Source organism: Stegodyphus dumicola, chromosome 7 (genome assembly GCF_044657685.1).
Source record: "Stegodyphus dumicola isolate Sdum_Otavi_A_Nest chromosome 7, ASM4465768v1".
Lineage (NCBI taxonomy): Eukaryota > Metazoa > Arthropoda > Arachnida > Araneae > Eresidae > Stegodyphus > Stegodyphus dumicola.
Window position 1 is genome coordinate 186,108,408 of NC_140774.1, and position 16,280 is coordinate 186,124,687.

Consider the following 16,280-nt stretch of genomic DNA (forward strand, 5'->3'; position numbering starts at 1 on the left):
TACGAGCTTGGAAATTCCTTCGTCGAAAAATTCAGCCGCCTGCGCCTTCAACCACTTCGTTACCTCTTCTTGCCTTCCATCTTGCACAAAACTTGTGGTAACCAAGCTTTTCGCTGATGATTTCGTGCAACAAACTTCGCGAAATTTGTGGAAAACTCAAAGAAAGTTCCGTTATTGTGAAATTTCGATTTTCACGGACTTTAGCATCGACTTTTTCGAGAAGTTCGGCGGCCATTTTGAAATCTTATGACCCACTGACGCACTCCACCTTCAGTGATAATGTTGTCCCCATACACTTCACGAAGCTGCCGATAGATTTCTATCGGTTTACAGTTTTTTGCAGTCAGAAACCTTATTACTGAGCGCACCTCGCAGCTCGCGGGATTTTCAATTAACGCAGACATTTCAAACCGTCACAGTATCTGAACGGAGCACAGCACGAACCTCTCACTAGCACGGCTAGATGCAGACTGAGCTGCGCAACGCTCTGACCCCAAGATGGCCGCGCTAGCCCCGCCCCTAGCGGACACAGACGGAAACGTAATCTACTTCCTGGATGGCCCTCGTAATTAGTCATTTTAGATATTTTATTTTAAATGTCAGTTTGAGAAAATTGTGGAGTGGGTAGATAAAGATCTACCGAAAAGAGTGAATTGAAACCCAAATGTACTGCTTATCAAGCCAAAGCACCACTGGAAATGCTTATGTTTGGCAAGGAATTTCTAGAACATTTGACATTTGAATCCAACAGGTACAGGTTACAAAATCGTAGCAAAATGAATTCAATCACAATCGACGGAATGAAGGTATTTTGGAGGATCTGTATGTACATGTCAGTTGTAGATTTACCATTTAGAAGATAGTAATGATCACTGCAAGCAAGGCAGGAAATGATTTCAAATGCAATGACTGTAAATTGTTGGGAAGATATTTGTATGCATGTACATATATCCATACTTTCCACTGTAGTGAACAAATTGTAGCAATTATTTAAAACGAAATTTGAATAAAATTATTTTTTTTTATTATTACTAAGGTTATTTTAAGTAGAAAAAATACAAACATTTTCGTTTAACTTCTCTAGATTATTTGTATGCAACAAAGGGTTAATTATATGTGTTTGGTGGAGCGTTGTCTAAAACTTTTTGCACACATATTTATAGATGGAATTTTAAGCTCTTTTAACAAATACTTTTAAACACTGAAAACATTTTATGGGGACCATGTGAATATACAATGGCTAAAGGTATTTAACTACCTAATTTAATTATTTATAACTGAATTGTTCATCTGTAGAAGGTCTCTCTATGTGTTAAACCAAGTTAGCACCTTTCCTGAATCCTTATTATAGATGCAAGGTACAACACAAAAATGTAAACAATTAACATAAAACTGTATTACTTACAGTTAATGACACTTAAAATAATACGAAACAATTTATTACTTTTGGTGCTAGTTTGGTTTATATGGTTATGAAAGCACTTGAGGGCTATCTACTTAAGTGGAGGGATGGCTTCCTGGAGAGCTTTCTAAGAGTAACTGTCTTATATGCACATTAATGAGGAAAGCCATGTAAACACCCTTGCAGCCAGCCCTTTCGTGGAATTCGAACCTTGGACCAAAACTACCTTTGTTCAATGATTTTACCTCTCGGGCACTGGTAGGGCCACCTCTGGTGCTTCAGTGACTAGTAGAAACTTTACAGTGTATTAACCTTCTGAAGAACATGACCGGCTTTATCTGGTCATGAGATTTTTGTCACTTGGAACATATTAAATTATAATTTAAAATATTTTTGTTTTTTTACTTTCTTTAATAATGTAAATGTCATCTTAAAGAATGCAAGTTTCTGAAAGTAGAGACTAAAATAAGAAATACACAAATTTAGTAAATATATACTGTTTAGGTACAGGTTTTCATAACAGATCCAAAATCCAATACTGCTCAGATGGTTAACTGGGTTGCAATTCCAGCAAAGCTATGACCCTAACTGGATCAGACAGACAAAGGGCTATTAACTATCAGCACATAGCTTCTTTGGTAACTTCCAGTACTCATGTCTGTTCTGATCAATAGCCCTGTTTCTGTAATCAAGCAACAGAAATGATAACAGCTTCTGTTATGTTTAAGCTGATTATGATTTTACCTAAGCCACTGGAGATAAAATGTGTATAAACGTTTGGACTGTATTTGTCAAAACAAGACTTAAAAGAATTGGCATGAAGCTGACTGTTAGTAAAACTTGAATAAAATGTCACTAATCATCTTTAAAATACATATGACTATTTTCATTGTAAAATATACATATTTCAAGAAATTGTGTAGTTAAATGCTAGTTGCTTGATAAATTTTATGAAGTTGATTTTATTTTCAAATTGTTGTATAATTATTTTAAATGTTAGATTGTGTTTAATAATAATGCATCCTTTTTGGAGATCTGTTTTATTCTTAGAATGGGATTGAAGTTTGGGCATAAATAATTAATTACTATATACAGTCAAAAGTCTTTAATCCGGACTCTTCAGGACTTCGGCGATTCCGGATTATCGGTTTTTCCGGATTATAGATCATCAGTTTAAATCTGGTAAGATGGCATGCAGAAATTTTAAAATTAAAAATATGAAACCGTAATTTATGAAATAAAGAGCAATTATGATCTAAAGGGTATCAAAATTTACAAAAAAAAAAAAAGCTTAATTTTTATTTGTTTACTTTATTAAACATTTCTTTCAACGCGCGCATGCATAAAGCATACATTACGCATGGTCGAAATTAGAAAATTGCAACCAGAAAACTATTTGATTTGTATTCGTGATATTTATAATGACGAGGAATTTGATTTGAATCACATCAAAGACGGAGTACATCGAGATGAAATACTACATTATAAGCCGAATAAAATAAAAATATCTGCCCTGAAGATAAGGATAGTGCTGACAGATCAACTTCCAGTTCATTTCACTCTGCGACGTCCCCCCCCCTTGCAGAGCAGCGTAACTTCAATATTTGGGTTATTTTTTTTTTACGAAAGCCGAAAAACCATTAATATGACCCAGCATAGCTGGAGCTCCATCCAAAGATACAGAAATACAGTTTTCCCATTTTAAACTTTGCGCATTTACTTTATTGTAGACATCAATTCCACGAGATCTCAACTCGAGAGGAGAACAAAACAGCAATTCTTCTTCAAAATTATCTGCACCTTTGTAGCGAACATATACCATTAGCTGTGAATTGTTACTAAAATCAGTTGTCTCGTCAAACTGAATAGCAAAATATTTAGCCTGCTTTAATGCGAAAATAACCTGTTCCTTCACATTTTCTGCTAATATAGAAATTTGTTCTTTCACAATTCTCGCAGACAAGGGCACTGAATTCAGTTTCTTCACTTCTTTTTGACCACACATAATCTCTGCCATTTTTACAGCAGCTGGTTTAACCAAATCTTCACCAATAGAGCAATCAACCAGGCTACTTCAAAGCTAGCCCTTGACTGACGCTGATCAAATGTACCAAACAAGTTGCTATTCAATCTTTGTCTTTTAACAGATATTTCTAAATTTGCAAAGTATTCTCGCGGTTTGGAAGACAGGTGTGAATGCAAATTATCTAAATGTTTCTTCAATTGACTTTTTTTGAACGATTCTGAAGTCAGTACCTTCATACGTACAACACACTGTGGTTTCATTGTACCATTGTCTTCTGTTTGTGGAAAACTGTAATTAAGGAATTCGTCTTGGTATGTTCTTTTCTATTTGCTGCCATCTGAAGGGAGACAGAAAATAATAGTTGTAATATACTTGAATTAAATTTTCAAATTGTTTAAGTTGAAAAAAATACTAACAGGTTTATAAAATAGCAAATTAAAAATATATACTTTTTACTAACAAAAGTTTCATTTTTACCCCCCAAAATTTCATTTTTACCCCATTTGGGGTAATTTACCCCGGTTCCCCGACCGCTGGTCTATTGGTTCTTGCTCTCAGGAAAGGAGGGAACTTTGGCCTCAATTTTCCTGCTTATTTTTTAAAAATGCTAGGTTTCTCTCTTCACACTTATATTTGCTTTAAAGTCTGTGGTAATTATGCACAACGTGGGCAAAGTCGTTGAGACCTAGATCGTGCATTCACCGTGTTAAACAGAAAGATGTATTCGAAGAGGAAGCCTATTAAAAGCAAAAAGTTAGTGAACAGCTTCACGCACCTGCTAAAAACTGTTAAAAAAGAGGATTTATAATTTTCTTGCAGTGATCTAATAAATTTATGAAGTAAAAACCTAATTTTTGGTTTGGTAGAACTGACTCGTTACAAAAGGAAGATAAGTAATGCAATATATAAAGATAATGGCAGCTATTTTTAAAGTCAAATTTTGCAATAAAAGAAAAACAAAATTTTTCAAAAATTACTTATTTTCTGAATCTACATACACTTTTCTGTTTTTCTGCATAGTTTTTTTTTTGTTTTGTTTTGCTAGTTTAAATGCTTATTGTAATGAGCAGCAAGCCATAACAATGAATGTTTGGAAGTTATTCATCATCATGTTCACTTTTACATCAGTGTGTAAATACTTGCTGCCTATGGAGATCTTCAGATGGCAGATAAGACTCATAAGATGACAGTGAAGTGTCAGCATACACTTCACACATTTCATGATGAATATCTGTAGATTTCATGTTTCTTACTGTTAAGAACCAGATGACTGGCTGTATATCTTCAACAGAACTCTTGATTTTCCTAAACATTTTAACCTTATGTTATGAAGCATAGAAACTGATACTGTGAATGCAAGTAGTGTCGGATTCTGCATAGAGATTGCTGGCAGCTTACACATGCATTCATTCTCACACCTGCACAAAATTTCAAATGGCATTCATAAGTGAACTTTACCGTAAATCTAATGTACATATATTAAAAGCAAGTACATAGTTTTATAGTATTACTCCAATTCCTGAAGTTAAGATTAAATGTCAACAAATATATACATATTACAGTTCAGCTGTACGTATATATATATTCTGCTTATATGCACATTACTAACTATATCAGCTGAAAACTGCATGAAATCTTTTGAAATTTAAGCTAGTGGAAATTTCTACTACTTGAAACTGTTTGCATTGTGTCTTGATAATCAGACAGTAGATTTGTCAGTCAGTTAAAATGTATTTCATCTTTAAAAGAAATAGAATTTTCAGACAAAATCCTTATACATGCGTCTTTAAAGAAATTGTTAAATTAATAAGTTTCATAAATTTTTTTTTATGGCATGGAATTTGTTTTAATGAAGTAAACAGACATTTTAAGGTGGGTAAACATAATAAGTGGAAGCTTCATCTGTAGAAAAAATATTATGCTTACCTTTTGAGTTTTGTGTCTAAACATTAAAAATCCAATTTTTAGATGGGGAACATCTAGTATTGAGAACTTTGATTTAGCAAATCCACATTTTATCACATGATCCAACCATAAAATTTGTTAAATTGAGAGATGTTAAAATAGACATTAAAAACATTACTAATATATGCACATAGATGTAATGAATATGTAACGAAACACAAAAATTATGCAAAATATATATACTGACATCTGTTTATCTAGACTGCTGTTCATCTTGCATTGAGAAAAAATTTGAAACATGTGTTCCATAATTTCATGATTCTCTTTCCTTTTTATGCACTCTGCAGTCAGTAGAGAATGACTTATAAGTATAGCAAAATCAAAAAGCTAGATGAAAAAAAATGTTGCATCGATAAAGTCCAACTTAACCAATTTATTTAAATCCAACTTATTGAGCATATGCTTAAATGAGGGCATAGGAACTACATTTATTTGATGTCAGGTATATTTTCTTCTATCTGCTAACTATGCATAAATATTGCTGTATTTTTAAGTTGTAGCTATGCTGCTGTTTGGATATTCACTGGATGTTTCAGTAACATTATGTTTGGGGTTTTAGTATATATTTTTCTTTTCCGTAATTTGTTCCGATACTAATATGTGATGGATGCTGGCAAAGGTATTATGGAGAAGCAAAAGTATACGCATTTTTACTGTTAGTGTGGTAGTGTTATATCATTTTAATTAGTGTAATACCATTTAGATTATTCATAATGTGCTCAGTACAATTAATCAGATCATTAGCTACCTTAAAAACTCACAGTGCAACATAGTCTTTTGCTAAATGAAAAAGACATGTTTTTCTGGAATTTTTTTGAACAACTAATATACTTAAATTCATTTAGGACTATTAATTGACATATTTGTCATCATATTTCCTGATGTCTAAATCTTGTTTTCAAAATAATTAGTTTTAGTTGCAAAAAATAAAAAATTTTATATTTTTGTTTTACTTCATTATGCTTAGAGCAGCAATGTTGTTTTCTAGCTAATTTAATTATCAAATGTTCATATTGAAGAAAGAACTGATTTTCTTCTTTGATTTGTTGATTTGGTACCAGGATTGCCTATCTTTGCAGCAATTTTTCCTTTTATTTTATTACCATTATGATTTATTACCTTTATGTTAAATAGCTGTGAATAATTTTAACCATGTGGAATGATTTTGCCATCTTTCAGTTCATATAATTTAAGTATGTTAGAAAATTCAGAAGTTAATAAAAATTTAGATTTAGATCTCATTAAAAATTTTAATGTAGATTGCAACTGTGTAAAACCATAAGTAATCTTATCATTTAAAAAAAAAAAAAAAAAAAAAAAAAAAAACTATTTACCATTGGTTGATCATAAAACGAACAATTTTCTATGACTATTGTAATTGCTAAGTGTGTGATGTGTTTGAATTTCATTATTAATAAGGACTTTTTTTAGGTATTTGTATGCATTCTATTTAAATGTTAATGTCTTACCTTTTTTATTTTATTGTTTTTAGCAAACAGGAAAAGTGCTGTCGAAAGGTTAGAAGAAAGTAAAGCTAATTATGTGAAATCAGAAAGAGTTTTAGACACTAAACAGGAATTTAAAAATAGTTCCCATCTTCGTGTGAGTACTGGTCCACAGTTAGATATATTTTTTAAGACACCTGCCAAACATCCTCCTGACAGCCCTAAAACTACAAGTTCATCTGAAGAAGTTAAACTTTCATTCTTGCGAATCCATCATCAGCCTGCTTCGCAAATAACTAATTCTCCACCAAAAGTGCGAGCTAGAGCCAAATCGCATTCCGAGTATCGTGAAGCACCAATTGTACGGAAACACTCTTTCGCTAGCCAGTGCAGTCGGCATAGAATTGAAGTTTTAATTGATATTGAATCACAGCTGAAACAGCTTATAACTTCTGGCTCTAGAGAAAATATTGCTGTGGCTCAAGAAACTATAGTTTCAGGCACTGCTCACACCGAAGCTCAACTTGTGTCTAAAACTATGAAATCATCTGAAATACCTAAGGTACGGAGAGGTTATTCTGATCCAGTTAGAAAAAGTTGTTGGATACCGTCAGACGTATCTCCAGAAGCAGACGTTTGCATTCATAAGAGTATGCCAGATCTTTCACCTTCTCCTTGTAGTGCTCAAGTTCCATCTTCCAGTTTGTCTTCTGGTGATTCTAGTGACCTTCTAATTACTGAACATACAGAAAATGCTAGATATTTTATACCTGAGCACAAATTAAGTGGTAAAAATATTGCTGTTATAAAAAAGACTGAGAAAGAGGATGATGTCTTTGATTCATATAAAGAACCTAGACGATTTTCTAATGGAACAGGAATGTTGCATCTTACACCATACTATTCAGCATCAAATCAACTTCAAAGGAGGCCAGTTAGCAGGTCAAAATCAGACGTTTCTCATCGTTATTCGAAGAGATGCTCTGAGTATTTTCCTAAACGGACTAATAACTATACCAGTGCTGAAATTGAAAGATTCTTTGATACTATGGGGCTTGATACAAATGCTTGGCGTCATATTACTTCTCCATCTCTAGTCTCCAGTCCTCCTTGCTTCTTTGAAAGTGTTAGCTCAGTTGATTCAAATGAAGCTAGGTCAAGTGTTTGCAGTGATGATTCCGCACCTGAAATCCAACGGGAAGGATTAAGGAATCAGGATCTGAGAGGTCATGGGCATTTAGAAACTTCTATTGTAGAAAAAAATGCTAGGGTCATCAAATGGTTATACAATTGTCGCAAAGCAACGTGTGAAACATGACTTTTAACAAAATAGTATTTTTGGCCCATCCTGTTGGTGAGTATTTAAAATTTAATTAATTTATTTTTATTTAATTTTTCCTTTAAGGAAGTACATATAAGTATTGAGAAGTCTTCTTAAAATATTTCATAAAATATGTAATATAGTATATTGTAATATTAAATGTATTAAGTTTTTCTATACATAATAATAATAGATAATTTTATATGATGATTAAAAACAGCAGTACTTTCCTGTTATTCTGTCGATCATGAAAGTTGGCTACCATCGAATTATGAAAGTTGATGGAGATTCCTTCAAGGTTATAGCAGTAATTCCCGTGGTGTTCTTAAGCAACTAATGGCTATTAATTTAGTAAACAATCATTATTCAACCCACTTTGTTTTTGTGCTTTGTAAAAACTTGTTAATTTTTACTATTTTATTATAGGTCTGATTTTATTGGGAGCTTTGTTTAGAAAGATATTAATGTTAACTTTCCACAGGTACTTGTTCCATTTTATTACTGTTTTGTCAGCCATATGCTCAGATCATACCCACGTCCTTTCATACACACTTTTTTTAATGTTAGGATCCTGTAAGTTTGAAAATAATCCACTGCATGCTGTTCTGTAGAAGAAAGTTCCCAAATTTTAATCTTTTCAAAATCCAAGAAAAATATTCAGCAGTAACAGTTAATTTGTATTCTTGTCCAGAAAGACAAAATGTGGCTTTATCCAGAACTTGTCTTGGGTTATATCGAACAAAAGAGCAAGTGTTATGAGTGTGTTGTTACTTTGCACTTATCAATAACTGTCACTCACTAAATTGCACTGCTTGAAGACTTCACAGTTGATAAAATAATATGCAAGTGCCAAAATTGCTGTCAAAAACTGAATTTTTATATATCGCATTATGATAAATTCATGAAAATATATAGGATTTAAGCCGCGTTTAGAAAACGAAAAAAACAATTTAGAAAGAAATTTGCTCATTGTGCAGCTAAATTTAATTATTCAAGAGCACAAAATTTAAAATGAAAAAGAAAAATGCCACTAAATATTTGAAGGTCGACCTATTATATTCATGAAACAAGTAAATTTGTGAAACACAAATTAAAGAGACATACCAAATGAATATACATTAAAACTGGGAAAAAATACAATTAAAACCAAAACAAGATAAATTTTTGTTAATCTTTTCTGTTTAATATTTCAAATAAAACTTGCCAAGGGAAAAGCATTTTGAAGCCTTAAACCAAGTTGATTAATGAGGGCAACAGACATGTTTTGTTTGAATGAATTCATTGAGACGTTAAACCGTTTTAAAGCAATCTCATATTATTGAAAAATTAATCTAATCAAAAAGTCTCATTGAATTCACTTCTTTTTCCGACATGCCTTCATCTTGTGTGGGCAAAATTAACATAAATGCAAATCCATAATAAAAAAATTACCAAAATACAGTACAAAGTCCGAAATCCGGACTGATCTAAAATCTGGACCTAAAAATAATCAACGTTTTCATGTACGCGTTACGCATGCACATCCGATTCCCCCCCCCCTCCGTGCATAATAAAACATTTGGAGAGTCCCGATTCTTAATTTCACTTCGACCCTAAACAAAATACCTTGTTATTGAAAAAACAATCATTTTATCATAAATTTGTATGATCAGTTCAGTAATTTGGCTCCGTTGCTGCGTATCTGCTTGGCATATATCTCAAATCAAACATTCCACACAGATACATCGTTGATCTGACACCAACCTGGCAAATAATTATCTATTATACTTGCCTTTCATCACCGCATGTTTATCAAAACATGACAAATTGAGTAATGGCTCGTGTAGCGATGCCTAAACATTTTTTTTTTATGTCAGTAATTGAGTAAAGGAGTGGGATAACCTTTTATGTTGACATTACGCTTGGTGATGATTACAGATTTAAGTTAAATGCCCTACAAATGTTGACCAGGAAAAATTTATTTAAATTGATACTCATAGACCCAAAGATTACATTTAGGGCTATTTGAATTAAGAATAACTGATTTTTTATTCACATAAACCCAGAACCAGGGCCAGGGCTCGTATGGCCACATCGAATCGCAGAATTTAGGACCCACAGAGACTGCATCAGGTGGTAAGATATCTAGCACCGGCCCTCAATAAGGCTTAAGTATATGGTGAGAATTTATTTATTCAGCTAGGGCTTAAGCATGTGCAAGAAATAGATATTAATAAATAACTAAACTAATGCAATTCAGGCTTAATTGTTTCAGTGCGTGATAGAAGCAAGATAAACTTTAATGGAACAACCTCTTGTTAGTCGGCAAGTTCATGATACAAAGCCAAATATGTATAGTGAAGAATAGCTAAATTTGATGAATATAGTCGCTAATTTTAAAGGTTTTCGGATATCGCAAAACAAAAGTGAAATTTTCCAATTAACGGATTTTGTAAAGAACTGTGGAGAAGCGGTGATAAATGTAGATGATATAAAAGAAGTTTTTCATTGGGATGACAATGCTTCTCAATCGTCAATCAATTAATGAATGGCAAAATCTGTAGTAGGGTTTTAGATCCAGAAAATGCCGCTACCGATAGTGAAGAAAGGGACAGAGAAGTTACTGAAAACGAGAAAATTTCGATTGACAAGTTAGTCGAAATTCTCGAAATAGCAGCTACAGGACTTCAACAATGTAACTAAACAAGAGATTATGTTCTAGAATTAAAGAGAAAGTTTTAGTACAAAAAACGAAACAACTTACAGAACTTACGTTGAAAGAAATGTTTAATAAGGTAAACAAATAAATATTAAGCTTTTTTTTTTTTGTAAATTTTGATGTCCTTTAGATCATAAATACTTCATTATTTCATAAATCACGATTTCATATTTTTAATTTTATAATTTCTACATGCCGTCTTACTAGATTTAAACTGATGATCTAATATCCGGAAAAATCTCAAATCTGGAATCGCCAAAGTCCCGATGAGTCGGGATTTTGGACTTTTTACTGTATCATTAAAATATCATGTGTTCATATACTTCAAATAACCAAGACTGCTCTTGTTTTTGGTTTTTATATAGGACTTTCAATGTAATTTTCATTTCTGAAAATTTATTGAATATTTAATTTGTAACGTGTTCTTTATTTTTGTAAAGGAAGTTTCAGTTTTTGTCTTTTTCATGATATTTTAATAATTTTTGGATTACTTTCTTTTTGCATTTATGTAAGTTATGTACATAGAGTACAAAGGAATGTCGAGAAAAGAAGTGAATTTAATGAGAATTTATAATGAGATTAATTTTGTAATAATACGAGATTACATTTAAAACGGTTTAATGTCCGAGTGAATTCATTTGAACGAAACATGCCTGTCACCCTCATTAGTTAACTTGATTTAAGGCTTCAAAATGCTTTTCCCTTGACAAGTTCTGTTTGAAGAGGAGATTAACAAAAATTTATTTTGTTTCGGTTTTAATTGTATTTTTTCCCAATTTTTTATAGTTTTAATGTATATTTTATTTGGTATGTTTCTTTAATTTGTGTTTCACTTATTTATTTGTTTCACGAATATAATAGGTTGACCTTTAAATATTTTAGCAGCATTTTCTGTTCCATTTTAAGTTTTGCATTCTTGAATAAATATGATAATCTTGAATAATATTATTAATTGTTCAAATGATACTTGTACAAGTGAAATAACCAGCCAGCGCTATGAGTAATCACTTTATCTCCAGTGTTTTTTTTTTTTAAACGACTAATAATTGTACTTAAAATAATACTTCTTCATTTAACCCTTTGAAGAGCGGTATATAAAATAATTTAAATTGTGGTAAAATTTTTGCATGAACTATAACTTATGGACCCTAAGGACACAAAATTGAGACTTAAAAAAAATCTAGAGTGAAATCCTAACTTTTAGAGCCGGTATATATTTTATACTGGCGCCCCTCTGAGATATTTTTTTTCTAGGTAGCTGCCATTTGTTAATTTTTGTTTTTTAAATTAATTTTGTGTACTTCTAATGTGCATCTGTAGAGATGTGTGCTCAAATATAGTTATGTAAGTCTAAAGGCAAAAACTTTTACAATTTCAGTAGAAATTTAAATTTTAAAAATTAAATTTATGTTTTTATGCCCTTTGAAGATGCAACCCGGCTGAACATACTTATGTAAAATATGGATAAAAAGCTTTTGAACTTGATTTAAATTTGATATTATTATTTTATAAAAAAAATTAGTAAATATGACACTGCATGTGTAAATCATATCCTGCTGCAACTGAACTAGTATAATATTACAAGGAGGTATAACAGCCGAAATATAAAAATAAAAATTAAAAAATGAAACACTAGGACTCAGATAAGAAAGTATGAAGTCATATTTTATGCTTTAGATAATGTGTAAAAAAAACCATGGTTCATGCTATGATACCAAGAATAGCCCCCTCCCCCCCACGCACACACACTTTAGATTATAGAGGACCGTAAGGACCCCTTTTTTTTTAATTTTTTGTAAATATAGGTTGTAATATATCTTTTTGTTCAGGAAGAAACACTGTTAAACAACTTCATTATTTTATACACCTCAAAGCTTTTATTTCGATTTTCAACTCCTTTGGCCTCCTAGGGTCTTCTTTTCAGCTTTCGGATAAATTCTAGTTTGCATCTAAAATGGGCCTTAGAAATATTTTCCCTCATTTCACCAACTGTGAAATTTATTTCAAAAACAACCTATTTGTAACCTAGCCCTAAATTTCTCTTCATTCCTTAGTCTTTCATCTGAAATTAACAAAGACGATAAGAATAAAAGCATGCTTCCAAATCAGCAGTTTTTGTGATTACAGTAAGAGATGGACCTTAAGTGCACTTCCATTTCCTGTATTTTTAACTGAGCTTTCTCTTTGTGTGATCTTATCACACCACACAAAGGGAAGAAGGCATGACTCCCGAAAGACAAATCAGTTGTCAATAACCTCCTTTCATTTTCGTTGGATTCTAGGATTTTGGAAAATGCGAAGCAACGGGTGTCTTTTGGGGGGCTAACATGCCACATTTAACCCCTACAATTGTGTAAAGTTTTGACCCCCAGATGGCAATTTTGAAATTGATGAGTCTTTCTCTTGGGAAAGGGTGAAGTACGGAAGTTAAAATTTTAGCTAAATAGAGACGAATGAAACTTGAGCAGAGTAAAAAAAGAATAAAAAGAAACAAATATACTTGTATTCAGTCCTAGTGCAGGGTCAGTAAACTCCCCATCCCTTCATGGACGTAATACTGAATCCTATATACCTTGTAAGTTAATTATAAACAATTTATTACATCATAAACTATTATAATGCGAAGAAATGCCATCATCTCACACAGTAGTGAAGGAGAAGCCTGGTGCTGCCATCTATTGGCAAGATACCCTCAGTAGGGGCACCGTTATTAAAAAGATATACATAATCTTCTTTTAATTATCAGTTTTGATTGAAATGCAATATATATAAAAGGTTCAGCATGTGTACGTCATATATTTACAGATTTTGAATTTTTTTCTTTCCCTCCAATAGAATTTATCAATCTTCGAACATGATACCTTGGAATGAGGTATATTAATTTCATAACTGCAAAATATTAAGCATTCAGAGGGTGGTGCTGCCATTTAGAATCGAAAGAAAATACTAGAAACTTACGATTATAGCTTTTGGTGTAGAGAAATTAGCATTTTTTCCAAGGTTAAAAAATTATACCGGTGCCCTTCAAAGAGTTAATGCTGTTTGCCATTTGGTTACCCCCCTTTACTATCATCATGGTTATGGTTACCAAGTATTGACATTCAAATGATGTATTGTAAAAATTAACCTCTGTGTGTAATTTAATTTTAATATAAAAGATATGAAAATTTGCTTTTGAATATGCATTTTACCCAAGCTAATCTTGGTATCTATATTTTCATATTTTTTAAATTATAAGTTTAAAGAAACACTATTGTTCAGTAATGCTACTGAACTGTATATTTGCTCGTCTTTATCATTTTCTTCTAAAAAATTATGATTTCCATTTAATAATTATTGAGTGTTTTCACTGAACACATTTGAAGTCCTGCCCCCCTTTTTTTTGTACAAGAAAAATGTAAAGTATATCAAATTGCTTGTCTCAAAACTCATAGTAATAAAAAAGGGGGCACTGAAATGCCGTGTATAAGCAAATGAAATTATGCAAAAATATAATGATATTTTGGCAAATTGATTGCTATTTTACGTTTTTCAGAATTTAAAAATTCTATTTACCAAATCTTCAGAAAGTGATTAGTCCTTTAAACAAAAATATGCAATTTTAAACAGATAATATGAGAATATTAATTTGAAGCATTTATAAATACTCAAGAACTCCAGTTGTTTAAAATGACACCAAGATTAATGCCAATTTCATATTTACTTCGTACATACTGTTTGCAGCAACCATATTTCTGCACTTGCTTTTAACATAGTTTCAAAAGCATTTCCTCATCTTAAGGACTTTTACCAGCCGTAAAGGTCTTACGCGCATGCGTCAAAGCGACGCATGCGCAGGAAGTTTGTAATTTTGAGGTCCAGATTATAGTTCATTCTGGATTATGGGTGTCCGAATTAACGACTTTTGACTGTACCCGGTCATTCAAGGGTTACTAACACTTTTTTCCGGGGGGGGGGGGGAATTAGTGTATTACTGGATTTTGCCAAGATTTGCCATGTGAATTGAGTGACCTCCATAACTGCTATATCCATGGTTGCAGCATTATGTGATAAGACACTATCTGCCAGTACTGTGAGCAGTAGGCTTCATAATTTATCATAGTATATTTAATTGCTAGAAGCCAGTTATAATCTTACTTCATGGCCATTTTCATGTATTTGAATGTGAAAGAAAATGCTTTTGCCTTTGAAGCAGCTTCCTCAGATGGTTATGAATAAAAAATTACCAACATATTTTTGAAAAAAAAAAAATATATTAAGATGGACCACCTATTCACAGTATGTGAATATAATTATGTAATGTAAGTGATTGTGAATTGTTAACATTTTTGGAAAAAAAAAATGGTAACATATGCCTGCTTAGATTTCTTCTGATGAGAGAAATATGAGTGATGTTGCTAGAACTGGCAGATGGTTTGGGAAATTTGACATATGTTTTGAGTTTATATGGGGATAATAATTAGGGAGCTCTCTCATATTTGTTTTCAGTTGGTGTTTGTTCACTTTCTTACTAAAATTGAGGCAAGAATATTCTTGGTTGTTTATAATAATCATCAAAGGTTATGATATTTTTATTGGGCTCTACAACATATTTTTTGTTCCACTGCATGTTTCAGCAAAAGCTGATGAACATTCTTTTTTGCTTAAGTTGGAAATCTTTGTTTATTGTTGTTGATGATGTATTTAAAGACTTTAAAATCGATTTCTGTATTAAGAGTTTTTCTATTGTTGTTAGGGGCTTCATTTTATAGGCATTAGAAAAAGTATGTACATTTTTTTAAAAAATTCATTTAGAGCTTTCTTTACTTGTAAAAGTAATGATTGACAGTTTTTGCTCTTTGATTAATAATGTTGCTTATTTCGTACTTAGTGGTTTTAATACCAAGTAAGAGATTTTTGAATTGAGAAATAAAAATATTTCTCTTTGTAAAAGGGAAAACATATCCTTCAATCCACAGCTTGTTTACTTGTGATATACTGAAAGAAGAATAAATGTTAAGGTAGCAGATGATATTTTTCATTTCAATTTACAATGCTGATGCCAGAAATTTTTATTTCGCAACATTTATATTTTTTAATCCTGTATCAAAATTACTCCAAAATTGTGTTAACACTCACTGTAGTATGTGTGACACATTCTTTTGATCTGAATTGCACAAAATGTTCTAGCAAAATTTCTTTCCACATTTGTCACATACTGTAAAAATGAGTAGGAGTGTTCTTCAGAGACATCCTTTAGTCACTTGATTTTGCATTTTGGAGATATATATATATGCTTGTTTTGACTTATTTAACAAGCCAGACATTTTCTGTGAGAGTATATCAAGGTATAATAGGGTATATCAGGTAGCATATCATGCCTTCTAATACCTGACTTCTGTAACCAGGAGTGTCACAGTATCTGTCTCGTTAACTGTCAAATT

At 31.9% G+C, this 16,280-nt stretch overlaps 1 protein-coding gene across 2 annotated transcripts in view; it reads left to right on the forward strand.

The window, feature by feature from the left end:
- The window catches only part of LOC118204883 (uncharacterized), a 60,090-nt gene that overhangs the window by 28,250 nt on the left and 15,560 nt on the right, over nt 1-16,280 (forward strand). For both annotated transcript variants that reach the window (XM_035377181.2, XM_085821162.1), the window contains one exon: nt 6,886-8,192. In XM_035377181.2, coding sequence (XP_035233072.1) covers nt 6,886-8,156 — 1,271 coding nt within the window. In that variant the 3' untranslated portion in view covers nt 8,157-8,192. The remainder of the gene's footprint in view (nt 1-6,885; nt 8,193-16,280) is intronic.